The 16,957-nt window shown below is 35.7% G+C and overlaps 2 protein-coding genes and 2 long non-coding RNA genes across 6 annotated transcripts; 2 read left to right on the forward strand and 2 right to left on the reverse strand.

The window, feature by feature from the left end:
* Positions 1-225: 225 nt before the first annotated feature.
* On the reverse strand, positions 226-858 carry LOC141714265 (uncharacterized). The gene has a single exon (XM_074517796.1). The coding sequence runs from the start codon at positions 856-858 to the stop codon at positions 226-228; it is 633 nt and encodes a 210-aa protein (XP_074373897.1).
* Positions 859-10,257: 9,399 nt separating this feature from the next.
* Positions 10,258-12,400, forward strand: LOC141712347 (uncharacterized). 2 transcript variants are annotated; one of them, XR_012571582.1, is made up of 2 exons: positions 10,258-10,665; positions 11,190-12,400. It is a non-coding gene; the product is annotated as an uncharacterized LOC141712347 (long non-coding RNA). The 2 variants fall into 2 exon arrangements; XR_012571583.1 differs by having other exon boundaries at positions 10,258-10,652.
* A 994-nt stretch (positions 12,401-13,394) lies between these two features.
* LOC141710738 (uncharacterized) lies at positions 13,395-14,695 on the reverse strand. 2 transcript variants are annotated; one of them, XR_012571041.1, is made up of 2 exons: positions 13,842-14,695; positions 13,395-13,636 (listed from the first exon to the last, which is right to left on the reverse strand). It is a non-coding gene; the product is annotated as an uncharacterized LOC141710738 (long non-coding RNA). The 2 variants fall into 2 exon arrangements; XR_012571042.1 differs by having other exon boundaries at positions 13,816-14,695.
* Positions 14,696-15,206: 511 nt separating this feature from the next.
* Positions 15,207-15,860, forward strand: LOC141714266 (protein FAR1-RELATED SEQUENCE 5-like). The gene has a single exon (XM_074517797.1). It carries the CDS (start codon positions 15,207-15,209, stop codon positions 15,858-15,860), a length of 654 nt encoding a protein of 217 aa, XP_074373898.1.
* The last annotated feature ends 1,097 nt before the right edge of the window (positions 15,861-16,957 follow it).

Consider the following 16,957-nt stretch of genomic DNA (forward strand, 5'->3'; position numbering starts at 1 on the left):
GGCGATACATCCGCCCATTAATTATTGTGTAGTTCGATGCTCTGTATTTAATTTTCAGCGTATCCTTTCGGTCGGGTGGTAGAATGCCTTTTTCCAAAAAGTTCCTGAGGGGGGTCATCCAGTCGCTCCCCTGGTGAATTTCTAGACATTCTTTCTTCTCGATCGAAGGCGTCTTGGCTTCAGTGAGGTAAATAAAACCAGTTAAGTTCTGTGTCTCGGCCGAAACTAGCCTGAAAGGGCATCTGCCCTAGAATTGTTCTCTCTGCCAATTTGACTTAGTTCAAAGGTTTCAAATGATAAAGAAACATCACGTACCTTGGCAGCATAGGCTTTCGTTCGGGGATCCCTTTGTTCATACTCCCCCGTGAAGTATTTCACGACCAACATGGAGTCGCTGAAGGCCCTTAGATGTTTCGCCTCAAGGCTTCGGGCCAGCTTCATGCCTGCGAGGAGGGCCTCATATTCGGCCTCATTATTTGTCAAAGGGAAGTCAAACCTTATGGATTGGCATATCTCAAATCCTTCGGGGCTGGAGAGGATCAAGTCGGCCCCACACTTTTTTCCGGCTACCGACCCATCTACAAAAAGCTTCCACTTTCCTGGGATCCGGATTAGTTGTTCATCAGTTGAAAGATCCTTCGGGCCCGAGAATGTGCATTCAACCATGAAGTCGGCCAAAGCCTGGGCCTTAATTGGCGTTCGGGGAACGTACTCGAGATCTAATTCCCCGAGTTCGAAGGACCATGCTACGACTCTTCCAGAGGCTTCGGGCCTAGTCAAAATCTTCTTCAGAGGCTGGCTGGTGACAACTTGGACCGTCCGGCCTTGGAAATAATGTCGCAATTTTCGGGAGGCCATAACCAACCCATATGTGAATTTCTTGGCGTTGGGGTACCTTGTCTCCCATCCTTGAGGACATGGGACACGTAGAAGACGGGATGTTGATTACCTTCATAGTTTTTCACAAGGCCCCTAGAGTTCTGTCGGACATAGCTAGATAAAGATGAAGAGTTTCCTTCGGATCGGGCCTCATCAAGAGTGGTGCCTTCGTCAAATATTCTTTTACTTCTTCGAACGCCTTTTGGCATTCGGCCCCCCACTCAAAATTCTTTGACCCTTTGAGCACGGCGAAGAAGGGAAGTGCTTTCTCGGCTAACCGGGAAATAAAACGCTGAAGGGCGGCGAGCCGGCCTGTCAATTTCTGTATATCTCTGATGCATTTGGGAGGTTCCATATTGATTACTGCTTCGATCTTCTCTGGGTTCGCCTCTATTCCCCGGGCGCTGACCATGTACCCAAGAAACTTTCCACTAGAGACTCCGAAGGTACATTTGTTCGGATTGATCCTCATGTTATTCTTTCGGAGCGTTTTGAAGCATTCCTTTAAGTCTTCGGCATGATCTCGGAATAGTGATTTTACTATCATATCATCCACGTATGCTTCCATGTTTCTTTCGATCTGCTCTTTAAAGACCTTGTTCACCATTCGCTGGAATGTGGCTCCAGCGTTCTTCAGTCCGAAGGGCATTTTAATATAAGCATAAGTCCCCTTCGGAGTTATGAACGCTGTCTTAGGCACATCCCTATCATTCTAGCAATCTGATGATAACCAGAAAAAGCGTCCAAAAAACTAAGTACCTCATATCCTGCCGTTGCGTCTATCAGTTGGTCGATGTTAGGCAAGGGGTAGTGATCATTCGGACATGCCTTATTGAGATCCGTGTAATCCATGCACAACCTCCATTTCCCATTCGACTTCTTCACAACCACCACATTGGCTAGCCAGTCGGGATACTCGATCTCCTCGATAACTGGCTTCTAACAATTTTTCCACTTCGGCTTCTATTACCTTCTGTCGTTCGACTGCAAATGTCCGCTTCTTTTATTTTACCGGCTTGGCCTCGGGCTGCACATTCAAGCAGTGCGTTGCCGTCTTGGGATCCAATCCGGGCATATCTTCCGGCCCCCAGGAGAACACATCATGGTATTGACGAATAACAGCTATTACTTTTGCCTTTAGATCCGCCCCCATGTTTTTTCCAATCCGAACCATCTTTCCCGAATGGCCCGCGTACAATTCCACTTCTTCGATCTCTGTTGCGGGTTCGGCAATTGGGCTCGAGAGATCGGCCCCAAATTTTTCTAGCTCGATGTTCTATGTTTCCCGGCTTCCGCTGGGTTCGGATTCTGCCCGCTTCCTCTTCCCGGTTCCATCTGGCCCTTCATATTCCTGATCCTTCTCAAGGTCTTCGAGCATTATGATTCGGGCGGTTTTCTGATCGCGCCTCATTTCTCCTACCCCTTTTTCAGTTGGGAACTTGAGTTTGAGGTGGGGTATAGACTCCACTGCTTCAAAGGTTGACAAGTAGGGCCTGCCAAATATTGCATTGTACGGGCTTTCAATCCGAACCACGTAGAACTTCACCAGCTTCTCGACGGTATACGACAACTTGCCTAGGAGGACCGGAAGAGTAAATGTTCCTTCGAACTGAATAGGATATCCTCCGATGGCGTAAAGGGGGGCCTCGTTACATGGCTCTAGTTGCTCTCCCGCCAAGTTCATCTTGCAGTAGGTTTTGTGGAACAGTATATTGGCCGAGCTGCCCGTATCCACCATCACTTTTCATATCTTGTTCTGCCCGATGATGGGATTGATGATTAGAGGGTCCTCGTGCGGGCGAATGACATCCTCGTAATCTTCAGTGCTGAAGGTCATGGGCATGTGGGGCTTTGCCTGTCCGAATTGATACATATTGTACACATATCGGCATAGCTCTTCTTCGCTGTCTTGCTATCCTTATCCAGGATGCTTCCCCCGGATATAGTTTTTACTTCGCCCTTTAGCCTGTCCCTTCGCTCTGGCTCATCGGCCTCTACTTCCTCCTCTTGGTTCTCCTTCGGCCCCAACCTATCTCTCAGATCTCGGACGAACTGATTAAGCTCGCCATTTTTGATCATGCGCTCAATGAGCTTTTTGAGGTGATAACATTCATCAGTGTTATGCCCCTTATCCCTGTGATAGTCGCAATACTTATCGGGGGTTTTCTTGTGGTTTGGGAGCTTCATCTTGGCGGGGCGAACAAACTCTGGCTTGCCCTTTATCTCATGGAGAATCTTGGAGATCGGCGCATTCAAAGGAGTGAACACGGCCGAATCTCTATCTCGACATCGTTCGGCCCCACGATCTGTTTTTTTCCTTCCTTCTTTCCTTCTATCCCTCCGGTCAGATCCTGATCTTGAGCTCTCATATATGTCGTCCCTTCTTGATTCTTTATATCCTCCAATACTTTCCATCTTTCGGCGAATATTCTCGCCTCTTACATATATCATTTAGGGATTTTGGGGGAAAATCGTAAAGAGATGAGCGAAGCTTTTTACCTTTATAGGGGTCTAGCCCCGCCGTTAGGAAGCCCATTGCTTTGATTTTATCCAGATTAGTGATCATCCCCGCTTCTTCCTTGAACCGAGCGAGATAATCTCCCAGCTCTTCATTCGCCCTCTGCCGACAGTGGACCAAGGCTTCGGTATCCTTCGCCTTTCGGCATAGGTGCGAGTAGTACTTTAAGAATTTCCTCTTTAACTGCTCGTAAGACCCGATGGACCGAGGTTTCAGGGATTTGTACCACATCGAAGCAGAGCCTTTGAGATAAGTCTTGAACATTTTGCACAACATGATATCGTTGTGGCCCATCCCAACCATCAGGAGTTCATACTTTTCACAGTGGTCCTCGGGGTCTCCCTTCGCGTTGAACTCATTCATCTTGGGGAATTGTCTCTCTTCGCCCGGAGGGGGTCGGTATAGCTCAATCTCTTGTGTTACAACAGGTTCTCGACCGGGCCTCCTATCATCGAACATGGCCTTCTCTAAGCGATTGAGCCTGAGGCGGGATCCATCGGGCTCCTCATCTGAATCAGAAGAGTAAGGTTGCTTAGCCCTCTTCCTTCGGGGATGCGAATCAGAGTCAGACTCATCTTCTTTGTCATACGCCCTACGTTCCCTTCTATCTTTATTCGCTCTGCCGGTCTCGTCGGCCCGCATCGCTTCCCTCAAGGTTCGTTCTTGCAGTTCAATTTCCTCCCTTTGCAGTTGCAGGGCCTTCAACCGGACCACATCAGCTTCTCTTTTCTTGGCTCGCGCTTCCGCTTCCATGTCAACTTGATCAACTTTAGCCTTACCCTTCTCCGCGGCCTTTTCTGCCCGGATCTTTAGGAGTAAGGCCTGTTCTTCAGGGGTTAGCGTAATAACCCCGTCCTCGTCGATTAGGGAGGACGGTTGTCTTTTGTCGGTGAAACCAGGCGGCGATGAATGTTCATGAATTGTTTCTGTCATAGTCTCGTTCTCAACTTGTAACTCTCGTATTTCCCACAGACTGCGCCAAATGTTACGCCCAGATCCTTTCGGTCGCTTGAACAGGCTTCAGCTGGATTGAAGGTGGCTTCGGCCGTACCTGAAAGTGAAGAGAATGCGAGGGTTTGTACCCCCGATTCACCTCCGGTGTGAGAATCAGAATCTGGCTATAAGAATAGGGTAATAATACAAGAAAAGCAGAGTGTTTACGAGATAATGTGTCTGTTTTGTCTTACTTCACAAGGGTTTTTATACACAATTCTGCCTTGAATGCCCAGCCGTTACAAATCATTAAGGAGGGAGTGAAAAGGGGGCGGTATGTCCCTTGTTCTGTCCAACGGTCTGCGAGTAGTGGGCCTTGGCCTGGGCTTTCGTGGGCCTTCGCTTCGCGGGCCTGGAGGTCCTTCGGCCCAGTAGCTTAACCGCATGTTGGGCCTTCGTTCAATGGGTCCTACTGGGCCTATAACCAACAGATAGAGAAGAAAACTCAGGAGGCTTGTTGGAGTGCAAATAAAAAAATGGATGTTAAATAACTAAGAGACTATATAATAATATATTTTACGAGGAGAATGATAAGCAACTCTTGCTCTAATTACATTATCTGTCACATACATTCACATATAAGAATTATATAAAAATCATTGCTATGACATTATTTATACTTATAGAAAATTTCAGTCAAACATCCGAAAACCTATATATTTTATTATTTCAAAATAATATAATGTATTGATAATTATTTGAAAAAGAAGACTAATTCCACTAAAAACAATAACGTACCCATTCAAGAAATTTTAATTAATTACTCCCCCTCTCACTCATTTCTTTATTACCTTTTTCATTATTTACACATATTTTAAGATATATATAAATATAATTTTGTAATTATTTTTAAAATTATTTTTAAAAAAAAAATTTAAAACTATATTTTTATTAAAAAAAAATACTTTTCAGAAGACGAGAATACTTGTCAAACTCGGTCCACAAGTAAACAATCAAAGGCACACATGAGTATTATTTTAGACGATGAGCTTGGGCAAGAAACATGCAGGATTGCAGAGGCTTCAATTTCATCACAATTGTTTGGATTTATAGAGACACAAGATAATAAGAACACTGAGACGCGTCTCCGGATAGAATACTAGAAGATGGACCCACCAGACGGCTTTCGTCTCTTTTATTGCCACATCATGTTGACTATATTCCACGTTTTATATATTCGTAAATGCACCGCATGTAATCCCAACCAGTTACAAGTGGGATGGACAAGTGATGTTTGAGGCGGGGTCACTTGAATTCTACTTCCGCCCGACATCCATTTTTAAATAGTTTTCATAAACTAAATTTTTTTAGACTAGTTATTGTTAGGAAATACGTCTATAAAACTATAAACTTTTTTTCACCTATTTTTAAGAATTTTGACTATTCACTTATAAATATTATTTTTGATTTTTTTTTTACAAATAAAAATATTAATGTCATATTTTTATTCAAAAAAAATAATTTAAAAATAATATTTATAAATACACGGTCAAACTTTCTAAAATTACTTGAAAAAATGTCAATAGAGTGAACTGAGAGAGTACAAGGTAAAGTCGGGGGGAAATTTGAGGGTGGGGACTTTAGTGAAAAAAACTCACTCAAAAAAAGAAGAAAAAAAGCTAAACTGGGGACAATATTATTTGATTTGAACAGGACAGTAATAATAAAAAGATGTTATTCATTTCTCAAAATTTTAATTCAATTTTATATTTTCCTCTACTAATATTAATATGTATCGTCATTTTATACTTGGTTTGGTTTTCAATATTTCACATATCTTCATTTCTCCTAGACTTCATTCTTACCGATAATATTAAGAAATTACCGGGACGGAAAGTACTAATTTGTATGCAATAGACTATGCTAATGATTATCAACAACAGCTCATCGCATGAAAATCAGATGTCAATAAACAATACGGGTTGCGACTTGCATCAAGAGATACGAAGAGCAACTCCCGTCAACGGAGATAGCAAGTAGAATGCTGTGCTAAATCTTATTCTATATTTTTTATATTATAAAATAAAAATTAAAATTCATAATACAGATACTAAGAGGATCCATTCAATTAAGATTTCAAAGAAATTTTTTTCATTCACGAAAACGAGAATATTTAACTCGGGTTTTACAAAATATATCAGAATCTTAGAGTATTCAATTAAGATTTTAAATCATACTATAAAATCTAGTGATATTTGATCAGGATTTTAAATTATATCTAAAAATTCTATGATATTTGATTGAAATTGTTTAAAATTCATTAAAATCTGACGATATTCAAATACAAATTTCTGACATTAGTTATCATGGGACACATTTATGAGATAGTTAACCATTTGACCATTAAGGGGTCATTTGGCAAATCTGAATCATTTATATCTGAATTATTAATATTTCTGAATGATCTGAATTAATCAAAAATCTGAATATCAATTGATTAAGATCATTTGGTATATATTTATTTTTATGATTTCTGAATGATTAAATTTTGTGATTAAATGAGTCTGAAAAAATTACAAGATTTTAAAATTTATATAATATTGAATGTTAAAAGTGCTAAGTATTTAAAATGCTAGATGCACTAAATATTTTAAAAAATAATGTGTTTTAATTAAAAATGTAATTCAGACAAACACATGTATAAATTAAAAAAAGTACTAATACACTTTAGTAAAAGTAATTGGTTAGTTATTAATAAATATAATATTTTATTAAATAAAATTGCTCGTGATTTTTTTATAAAAAAAAGTGTTTTAGTTGGGTTAAATAAAAAGGGCAATGTGTTTAACTTGAAAAAATTTATTGATTTATATATTTATTAAGTTAGGATAATTAAGTAAAAATAAAATTTAAATAATAGTAGTTAAGTAAATTAAGCAGGTATCGTACTATCGATCCACTCTCAAAATTTTAAGGTTTCATTGATTATAATATAATATAGTGTAGCTAGATGTTAAATTTGGATACATGGGAATATTATTAAAAAATTATTAACTTAATAAAATAACTTGTTTATCATAATATTTGTTTTAATGTTAGTGCAAAATGATATAATTATGAATGTCATAATAATTATAGTTAATAAAATAATATTAAAAATGAAAGAGAAAATAGGTTTTTGCAAAAAATAAGGAAAAAAATAATATAAAAGCTTGATAAAAAGTGTGGACAGTATCATATGAATCATTCGGATAAAGTTATCTACATGAATGATTAGGTGATTTATGAATCGCTCATGTGTTAAATGTTTTCAGACAAATGACCTGAATGAAAGATGCGGTCAGATCAGTGTTCATTCAGTAACATTCAGGGCCAAACAAATGGGGCCTAAGTATCGAAAAAACACCTGACTGAACAAGTATAGGAGGGGGCGGGGGGCGAGGGCGATCTGATTAAATATTTAATACAAAGAAATGATGAAAATAACATTCCATCTTTTAGAATATGAGAGACTCCGGCTAAAAAATACTCCTTCTGCCCCTCCCAATTGTTATCGTTTATGGGAGAGTGTTCGACACACATTTTAAAATGAAGAAAAAAATATAGTTCTTTAACTTTTTTTTAAAATTTTATTTTTCTGAATAAAAGTTTAAACATTTTATTTTTATTCAGAAAAATAATTTTTTTAAAAAAGTTATAGAACTATATTTTTTATTAATCTTAAAATGTGTGCTGGACACTCTTTCAGAAGCGATAACAATCGGGAGAGACACTCTTACAAGTCACAGATTTAGTGTTATAGAGAAGTCATTCGAGAACTCCAAATGACTTATCGAGAAGTCGGAAAAGCTACTAGAGAACTCAGTGAGATATCGACAAGTCAAGAAGACATGAAGGTTGGAGATATCGACAAGTCATTTCTTCACTATAGAACTCAGAGTTATCGACAAGTCTACATTCATTAGAGAACTCTGAGTTATCAATAAGTCTAAGTCTACTAGAGAACTCAGATATATGGATAAGTCAAAATTCACTACAGAACTCTAAGTTGTCGATAAGACAAAGTGAAGACCTGATGCTGAGAGATCTCGACAAGCTAAAGTTTCATTCGAGAACTCAGAGACCTATATAAGTCAAATTCACTAGACCATTAGAGATCTCGATAAGTTATTATACTTATCGAGATGTCAAGATCTCTATCTGCCTAATTGGAGATCTCGAGTAAAACTCTCAAAGTACAAAATCACAGACCAGTTCAATATTCAAGATTAACAATCAACAAACAATCCAAACAGCTGGATTGACAAGTCTACAAAAAGTAGCTTGAAGAATGTGCAAGATCAATGGTGAAGATTAACTGACAGAGGGAGATTAAAATTATCACAGGATGCTAAACATATGCTAAGCCAGAAATGGAAGATCTATTTTTCTATAAATAGAAATGAAAAGTGACAGTTTAGAAAAACTAATAGCATGTCTTATTGTACACTGTGTAAACCAGCAGTTAACTGAATTATGAATTTAACACTGGTCCTTAAGTCAGAGGTAACAATTTAGATTAAATTTTTTGTAACACTCTCAAGGGGAAGCTAAGCTCTTTATCAACAAAGAGCCTAAAATTTTTGTAGCAAAACAGTCTTAATTTTAATATAAAATTAATTGAGTTTTGAAGATCTGTGTTCTTTATTTTCTGCAAGTTTCATTTCTGCATGAACACGTTTCACTACACGATATAATTTATTTTAATCAACCATAAACATTCAAGAAAAGCCCAAAACCAGTAAAACACATTCACCCCCTCCTCTGTGTCTTATTCATTTCCTAACAGAGAGCCATCAAAGATTATTATGGACCGTTTACAACCTAAAACTGTATACAACTTGTTGGATCAGACAATTTACCTCTTCTACAAATGATGTAGACTGAATGGTATTTATCTCATATTTTCCTTTTAAAATACAAAAACATGATGGTGTTGAGATTTTAAATTAATTGAATTATTTTTTTTGACCAATATAGTTGAGATCATCGGATTTTTCTCCAGTGGTTGATATGGTACTAAATAATAATTTCTCATTTTCCAAAAATAGTTCTCAACGATCTAATTATATAGATGTCAAAGTCTACATATTTGGATATTTCAAATATTTCATAAAGAATAAACATTATTTGATTTGTGATTTTAACAGTTAAATAGTGATATGATTGGGACTTTAAAATAGCGTTTCTTCGCCGATTGTCATTTCAGTTTTATTAAAACATCTTGATAATCCAACTGTATAGATGTTAAAATTTATATATTTTGATTATTTCAAAAAAATTAGTATTCAATTTTTTTTTTAAAAAAATTGATCGACGATCTAACCAAACGGATATTAAAATTTACACTTTTTAGTGGTATTTTGAAATTTTAATAAACAATATAGTTTGAGATTATAATAGTCAACTATTGAGTTGACTAATACGTCTCTGAAGACTTAATTATAATTTAACCCTTAAAGTATAATTGATGTACAATTTAATTTGTTAAGGTAGAAGGGTTTAAACTCGGTTAAAAGATAGGAGTTTAAATCCTTTATTTGTAAGCATTTTATATTTTAATTTGATTGGTATAAAATTTAGAAATGATTCTAAAATAAATCATAACTTTCTTGTTGATTAACCGCATACATAATTAACTAACTTGTTGGTGGGGTAGACTCAGGTATCTCATTTATATTAAGTAGCAATCAATGTAAGCCGAGTCACTTTATTTAATGGTTGTGAAGTCAAGCCGATATGACCGGCCTAAACTGAGAAAACCGCTTCTTATATATATAGGTATGTGTCTCGCACAGACTTTTATGCTAGTTAATATAAAAGGAAGGATATTTAAATTTTATAAATTCAATACAAATACATATGGTGAACATTTTAAAATGAAAATAAAACATTTGAAAATAAATAATAATATCTAAAAATATAAAGGAGTAGCACGTTAAACGAAGTGAAATTTAATGGCTCTCAATTTCTCCCCAAACCAAAAATTATATTTTTTTCAGTTCCCCCCTTTCCCCCAAACTCATCCGCACATCTTCTACCTCTTCTCCTCTTTTCTATTGTTAGAAGCTCTCCTCTGCATTTATAAATTTTCTTCAAAATATATTACGAGCTCTCATTTGCATCATCTATTACAAGCTATGCTCTTCTTCAACTGTTAATTAAATCCATATCTTCTTCTCTCTAATTAGATACTCTAGACTCGCTTTAAATTTTTTTAATTTTACTGTAAAAATGCAGTGCTTCAAATTTTGGGGCTTTTTGTTTAGGGCTCTCTGTTCAGGTAAATCACACAGGTATTTGGAATTCGATTAGTAATTTTAAGGATTTTGTATTTGATTGAGTCTGGATTTTCCTTCGAATGAGTTGAGTTTTGTCCAAGCTGGTTTTTCTATTTATAAGAGGTGCTTACAAGTTTTAGTTGCTATTAGGTTTTTGTAAATAGTTATCAAAATGGTTATCCAAGTATATGCATTTCTCTTATTATTCAGGTTTGAAATCTGAGACGGGTTTACAATTTGAGACGTATTGTCTAGTTTTAGCATCTTAATAAGTAGATAATTCTTGTGTATATCCTAAATTTTCGTGTGAGGGTGAGCGTGGGTGTGGTGTGAAAATTACTATTGTCCGAGTTTGAATGGAAACATGAGGTAATTTTAAAGTAACTTTGATGTGTTTTCTTGTGTGGATTATTTAAGAAGCCTACTATGTTTTCCAATAGTTGTTTTGATTTACAGTTACATTCAGTATATGTTTGTGGCCTTTCTATTATTTGATCTAATTTTAAGCGGGTTTATGTATACTTCTACTTCCTCTGCAGATTGTCCGCCTAAATGACAAAAGTTGTAACAAGCAAGAACTCCCAATCTTTACCAAGAGAAATCATCACCAGAGGTAGTATCTTATGAAAGCAAAACACTGACAACCTCTTCATGGAAGTGAGCCAGGTGATACCATGTGCATTTATTTATATTTCTATATTATCTTAATTTCAAATTTAAATTAAGAAATCCAATATCAATATCACTTTGGTTAAATATATTTAATATATCCCTTTATATTGATCATCATGTTTTCGGAACCATTTGAGCATCATTCTACTTCTTTGTGTTCTCGTATCAGTTGAATCTTGTTTACTTATTTTTTTTGAGGGGGGATGGACGTGAGATTTTCATATAATTGGTAAGTTATAATCTTGAGATTAATCTTTATAAGAGTTGTGTCATATAGGTGTTCAACCATGTAATTGGTAATTTACTTTATAAAATAAGTTCTGTGAAGATATGAGTCATATACATATGATCATGTGTTTGTGCAATTGATGTCATGAAAATTGACATGTGTCTTAATTTTGAAGAAATCAAACTGTGATTTCTGGCATTGTTTTGCGAACTTGGTAATCTGTATTAAATTTTCATTTTACCTTAAATTCAGTCCATCTTTTAGCTGATACATATGGCGTTGGAACTAGATTATATTATCTTCTATTTATTATATTGTCTTCTATGTATTTCATTTGATTTGGTTTTATTGTATGTGTTAAGAGTTCCTGGGAGCAAATTACAACTAAAATGTAGGCTTTCCACCTAGCAATGGACGACCTTCCGTGAGCAGAAGCTTCGCATCAATGCTCCATAAAGGTTTTATGAATCATGGATGAGAAACTTGAGGCAATTGGATAAAACTGAAAGCTATTTTACCGAGTCCAACGAGTAATTCGTGAAAGCCACCCCTAACTTGGATTCAGATAACGAGAATGTTAACGAGTAATTAGTTCAGTATGTTTGGTGTTTTTAGTATGTTCAGGTTGCACTTGACTATATTTTATTGTAGGACACTAATATAATGCTACAAGGACACTAACCTATGGTCATATAATGACCAGTTCAAGCCTCAGTACTAATTGAAGGCTGTTTTTGGATATTTTATCTGGTCATACTACTTGATAATTTAGCTCTTACCCTATTTTGGATTGGATTGGTTTGTAAGGAAATGTTGTTTATATGAAAAAAATGACTCTGTTACGTTTTATTGTATTTGCATTTGAATAGATATTGAAAATCTGTCAATCTCAAAAAATGAAAATATTGCACAATATTTGAGCAGGTAATACCATCCTTTTAATCTGAAAGAAACTTTTAAAACTAACCATAATTCCGTTGGGACACCAGTTCTTTGTTAGTAAATTTAACAACCGAATAGTCTGTTAGTATTAAAAATTGAAAGTTCCGATAGTTTTCTGTTACTAAATTTAGCAATAAATTTTTCGTTAGGAATTTGTTGTGCATGTGGTGTGTTATAAATTTGATACTATTCTGTTGTTAACTTGGTAACATAACATTCAATTCGGTTAGCAATCAATTTGGTTAGCAAGGTACTTCCCAACGACATTTCCTCTAATCGTTGGGTTCGGTTGACATTCGGTTGGGAACCCATTTTGCCGACGGATTTACTTAACTTGCCAACGAAATATGCTGTTAGCAATAACAGAATTTCTTGTAGTGAAAACCTGTTAGCAAAAAATATAGACAATATCTGTAGCCAACACTATTGGAGTTTCGTTGTCTATAGTTTAACCAATCATTATAACCAACCCCATTGGAGATTATTCTCTTAAAATGTGAGAGTCCTTAAGGTGAGATTGTGACAAAATTTGGGTATTAGTCCCAAAACACAGAAGCGGTGGTCAGGTTAAAGCTTTTTACACATATCATTAATGAAAGTCTCTTATTGTGTTAAGTTGGAGAGATGAGAAAGAAATCTGTTAAGGCGTCTCACAACTGACACCTGTAGGGGCTATAAATTAGCTTACAAGTGTGAAGGAGGTACACACCCTGCGAGCCAATTTATGTAGTTGAGATAATCCCAATAGCAACTAACAGAAGTTTCATCTCATATTCCGCTGCAAAATGGCCAATATGCTGCTATCTTACTTGTAAACCCAGACACCCAATTAGTTTTACTTTAAACCCTGTGGGATGTTTCTGACGTAAATGATTTGTAAAACAATGAGAAAGAAGAGAGGTAAAGGAAAGACATGAGTGATATACTAGTATAGTACACAACTACACACTCTAAAATCAGGTGATGACTTGATGATCAAAACAATTTTAAACAAGAGACTCAATTTAAGTGTTAGAGAGACAGATAGATGACAATTACTTACCCTTTGGAATACATAATGCATAAATTAAAGTACCAGTGAGGCTGCATGAATAGCGCAAAAGTTGTACGTTCAAGATCAGTAGCATCTGCCCCCTTTGGTGCCTGAAAATGAATACTAAAGGATTACCTCTGTTACAAATTATAAGAATTACAGGTGGCCATAAGGAGGAAAGATGCTTTGGCCAAATCAATTGACCAACAAAGTAGGTCAAATAGGTCAATCAATAATAATATCTGGAAAATAAATATGAGTAAGAGACTATGAGAAAAAGAATATCTACATTAACTATAGCCCCAGGATGTCTACCTGCCAGCCACTAAATGCTAGTGTTCATACTTGATAATAGACTTGTACTATACAAAGTGACAAGCATCTAAAGTAACATCACAATTGCATCTCTACAAGGCATATTATCAAGAGGTGCCAACGGAAATATGTATATACGTAATTTGAATATCATAATATGTCACAAAGCAAGATGAAAACAAAAGGCTCGAGAACTAAAATCTTTCCCCCAAAATACAGAAAAGAGGTTAGTGTCCTTTGTATAGTTCTGTAGAATTCAGTTCTTGAAAACATTGACGGGATACAAATTTGGAATTAGTATTCATACTGCTACTGCAATGAATTAAGGTACAGAAACAAGCTTGTATGGTTGACTATAAAGAAACTATAGTGCAGCTCAAACTTGATCAATTTAAAAAGGGTGCTGATATCAGCACCCCCTTAGTTGATTGTTGAACACCTTGTAATTGTGTTTTGTCTAAAATGACCTTCACTTTTAATTCTTTTACCCATTATAGCATTGCAAAATAATACTAAGTAACAATATCTTATTTTTCTAGCATTTGTTGTTAGAATTAATAGCGGAAACAAATGGAGAGCATTCCCGTAAAAAACCCAAACCCTGCAATTGTAAGAACACCATAATCTGAAAACATGGAAAGAGAACTACTAGAGCTTAATGAAGTGATCGATTTAATTAAATCAAATAGCGTTGAGCATAATACATAAATATTTCATCCCAACAACTCTACCCAATCTATTTCAAGGTAGTTCACGTTCCTTATTCATCATTATCTTATTATTGTTTCTTGGATAGGATACATGATTACTAAAACGGATGATATGAAGCACATTTTTGAAATCTAAGGATATGTTTAACCTTATACCTTAACTGTTTGACAAAAGTCCAAAAGAGAATTTTAGTATTTCTTTTGATTAACCTGTCATTTTGTCATTTATTCTTAAATACCAGTGATCTAACTGACTTCTTAACCTTTTTTTTTGTATTTGAAAATATATTTAACATGTTGCGAATTTGTGACAGGTCAAGAAGATAACAGACAACATTTTAGTTTCAATAGGTTGTTGCCTGTAACATCAGCTCAATATTCAGACCGCGATAAACTTTTATCCAGCATCCGTGAAGTAGCTTCAACACTTGAATTCGCAACCATAATGAAAAAATTAAAAAAATATCGTTATGTTAGAATTGGTTGTGATCGAGGAGGGGACTATCGCATCAATAAATTGCCAATAAAGAAACGAGATACTACAGTTAGAAGAACAACATGAACTCGATTGATTCAATGCCCATTTGAAATTTGGGGAAGAAAGAAAAGCAACGGATTCTGGGAGGTTGAAATCAAAAACCCGACTTCTAATGACATGTCAGGGCATCCATCTCATCGTCGATTTTCAAGGGAAGAGTTTGCTCGCATTCGCGAGATGACGATGTCTCCTCGACAAATACTAACTTCTCTTCGACAAAGCAACATAAATCTCCAGGCTATTTCAAGAAGCATATACAATGTGATGACTAAAATTCGAAAAGAGAGCTTGCAAGGACGTTCGATGATTCAAGCATTATTTGAAGAACTAGGACAAGGTGAGTTTCTTTATGATGTAAAACATGACCATGAGGGTCACCTGACTCATTTGTTTATTGCACACCCTTCGTCGATCATGCTTACAAAAAATTATTCTTCCATTTTTCTCATGGATTGCACTTATAAAACAAATAAGTATAAGATGTCTCTTCTCAATATCGTTGGAGTAACAAGTTTTAACACTACATTCTTGTATGCTGTTATATTTTTACAAAAGGAAGAAGTTGGAGATTATGTGTGGGCACTAGAATGTTTTGTAAAAATCTTAGGACTCCAACGACAACCCTTGACAATTGTTATTGATAGGGAGTTGGCACTAATGAATGCAATTAAAGTGGTCTTTCCAGATTGTTCTCATCTTTTATGTTTATGGCACATTGAAAAGAATATAATAGCAAAGTGCAAGAAAAATTTCGATAAAAAAGAAGAGTGAGAAGAATTTATTATAGATTGGACAAACGTGATGAAATCGCTTGATGAAGTGTCATTTTTCAGTTCTTGGGGCCTGCTTAAGGAAAAGTATAGCCACAAAGCAATTGTTATTTCCTATGTTGAGAATAATTGGTTTCCGTTTAAAGAAAATTTGTCTATGCATGGACGAACAAAGTTATGCATTTTGGAAATCATGTTACTTCAAGAGTAGAAGGTGCTCATTCTAAACTTAAGAGATATCTTCAAGTCTCTACGGGTGATTTTCGTGGGATAAAAGATAAGATTTATCTTCTCATAGAAAATGAATTTCAAGAAATAAAAACAAAACTTTCAGCTGAGAAGATACGTGTACCACACAAATTTCAGATTTTTTTACTCAAGGAAATTGCTGGTCATGTCTCCATTTTTGCACTTGGAGAACTTTTAAAACAGTCTGAGTTGGCGAAATCTGATGCCTTATTGACATGTAAAGGTAACTTCACAAACTTCATGGGTCTTCCTTGTTCTCACAATATTAGAGAAAGAGTACAGCCTATACAACTTACTGATGTCCATCCTCAGTGGAGACTTGACATAAGGTCATTTACGAGCCGCGATGGTGAGAAAGATCAGATAGAAGGTTTGCTTAAGAAAGTTTATGGTAATTATCAAAAATTATCTCTAACCCAGAAGAATGTCATTCATGAACAAATTTCAAGAATTATTGATCTTTTAGTCCCATTAGTTAATGAACCTAGGATTTTAACTCACAAAGGAAGACCATTGGGCTTATTGAAAAGAAGAAATGAGAGTTCTACCACTCGTGATCCTACGTTATTCAAAATTATGGAAAAAACTCAGAATATGCGTAAAAAATATAATAAGTAAACATTTAATATTAATTAATATAATAGGTTTACTTAGTATATTTTATCTTATCTTAATGTAATCTTTTCTATCACAATACTTCTTAATTAGTGTGTTATGTTATATTTTAATGTAGATTAAAGAATTACTCTCTGGTGATGGTGATGGTGTATGATGTTTTGGTGATGATGCCCAATATTGCAGATAATAGACTATGGAAAAAGTATTTGCGAGATTTATGACTAAAATGAG

This window comes from Apium graveolens, chromosome 3 (genome assembly GCF_009905375.1).
Source record: "Apium graveolens cultivar Ventura chromosome 3, ASM990537v1, whole genome shotgun sequence".
In the NCBI taxonomy this organism is placed as follows: Eukaryota; Viridiplantae; Streptophyta; class Magnoliopsida; order Apiales; family Apiaceae; genus Apium; species Apium graveolens.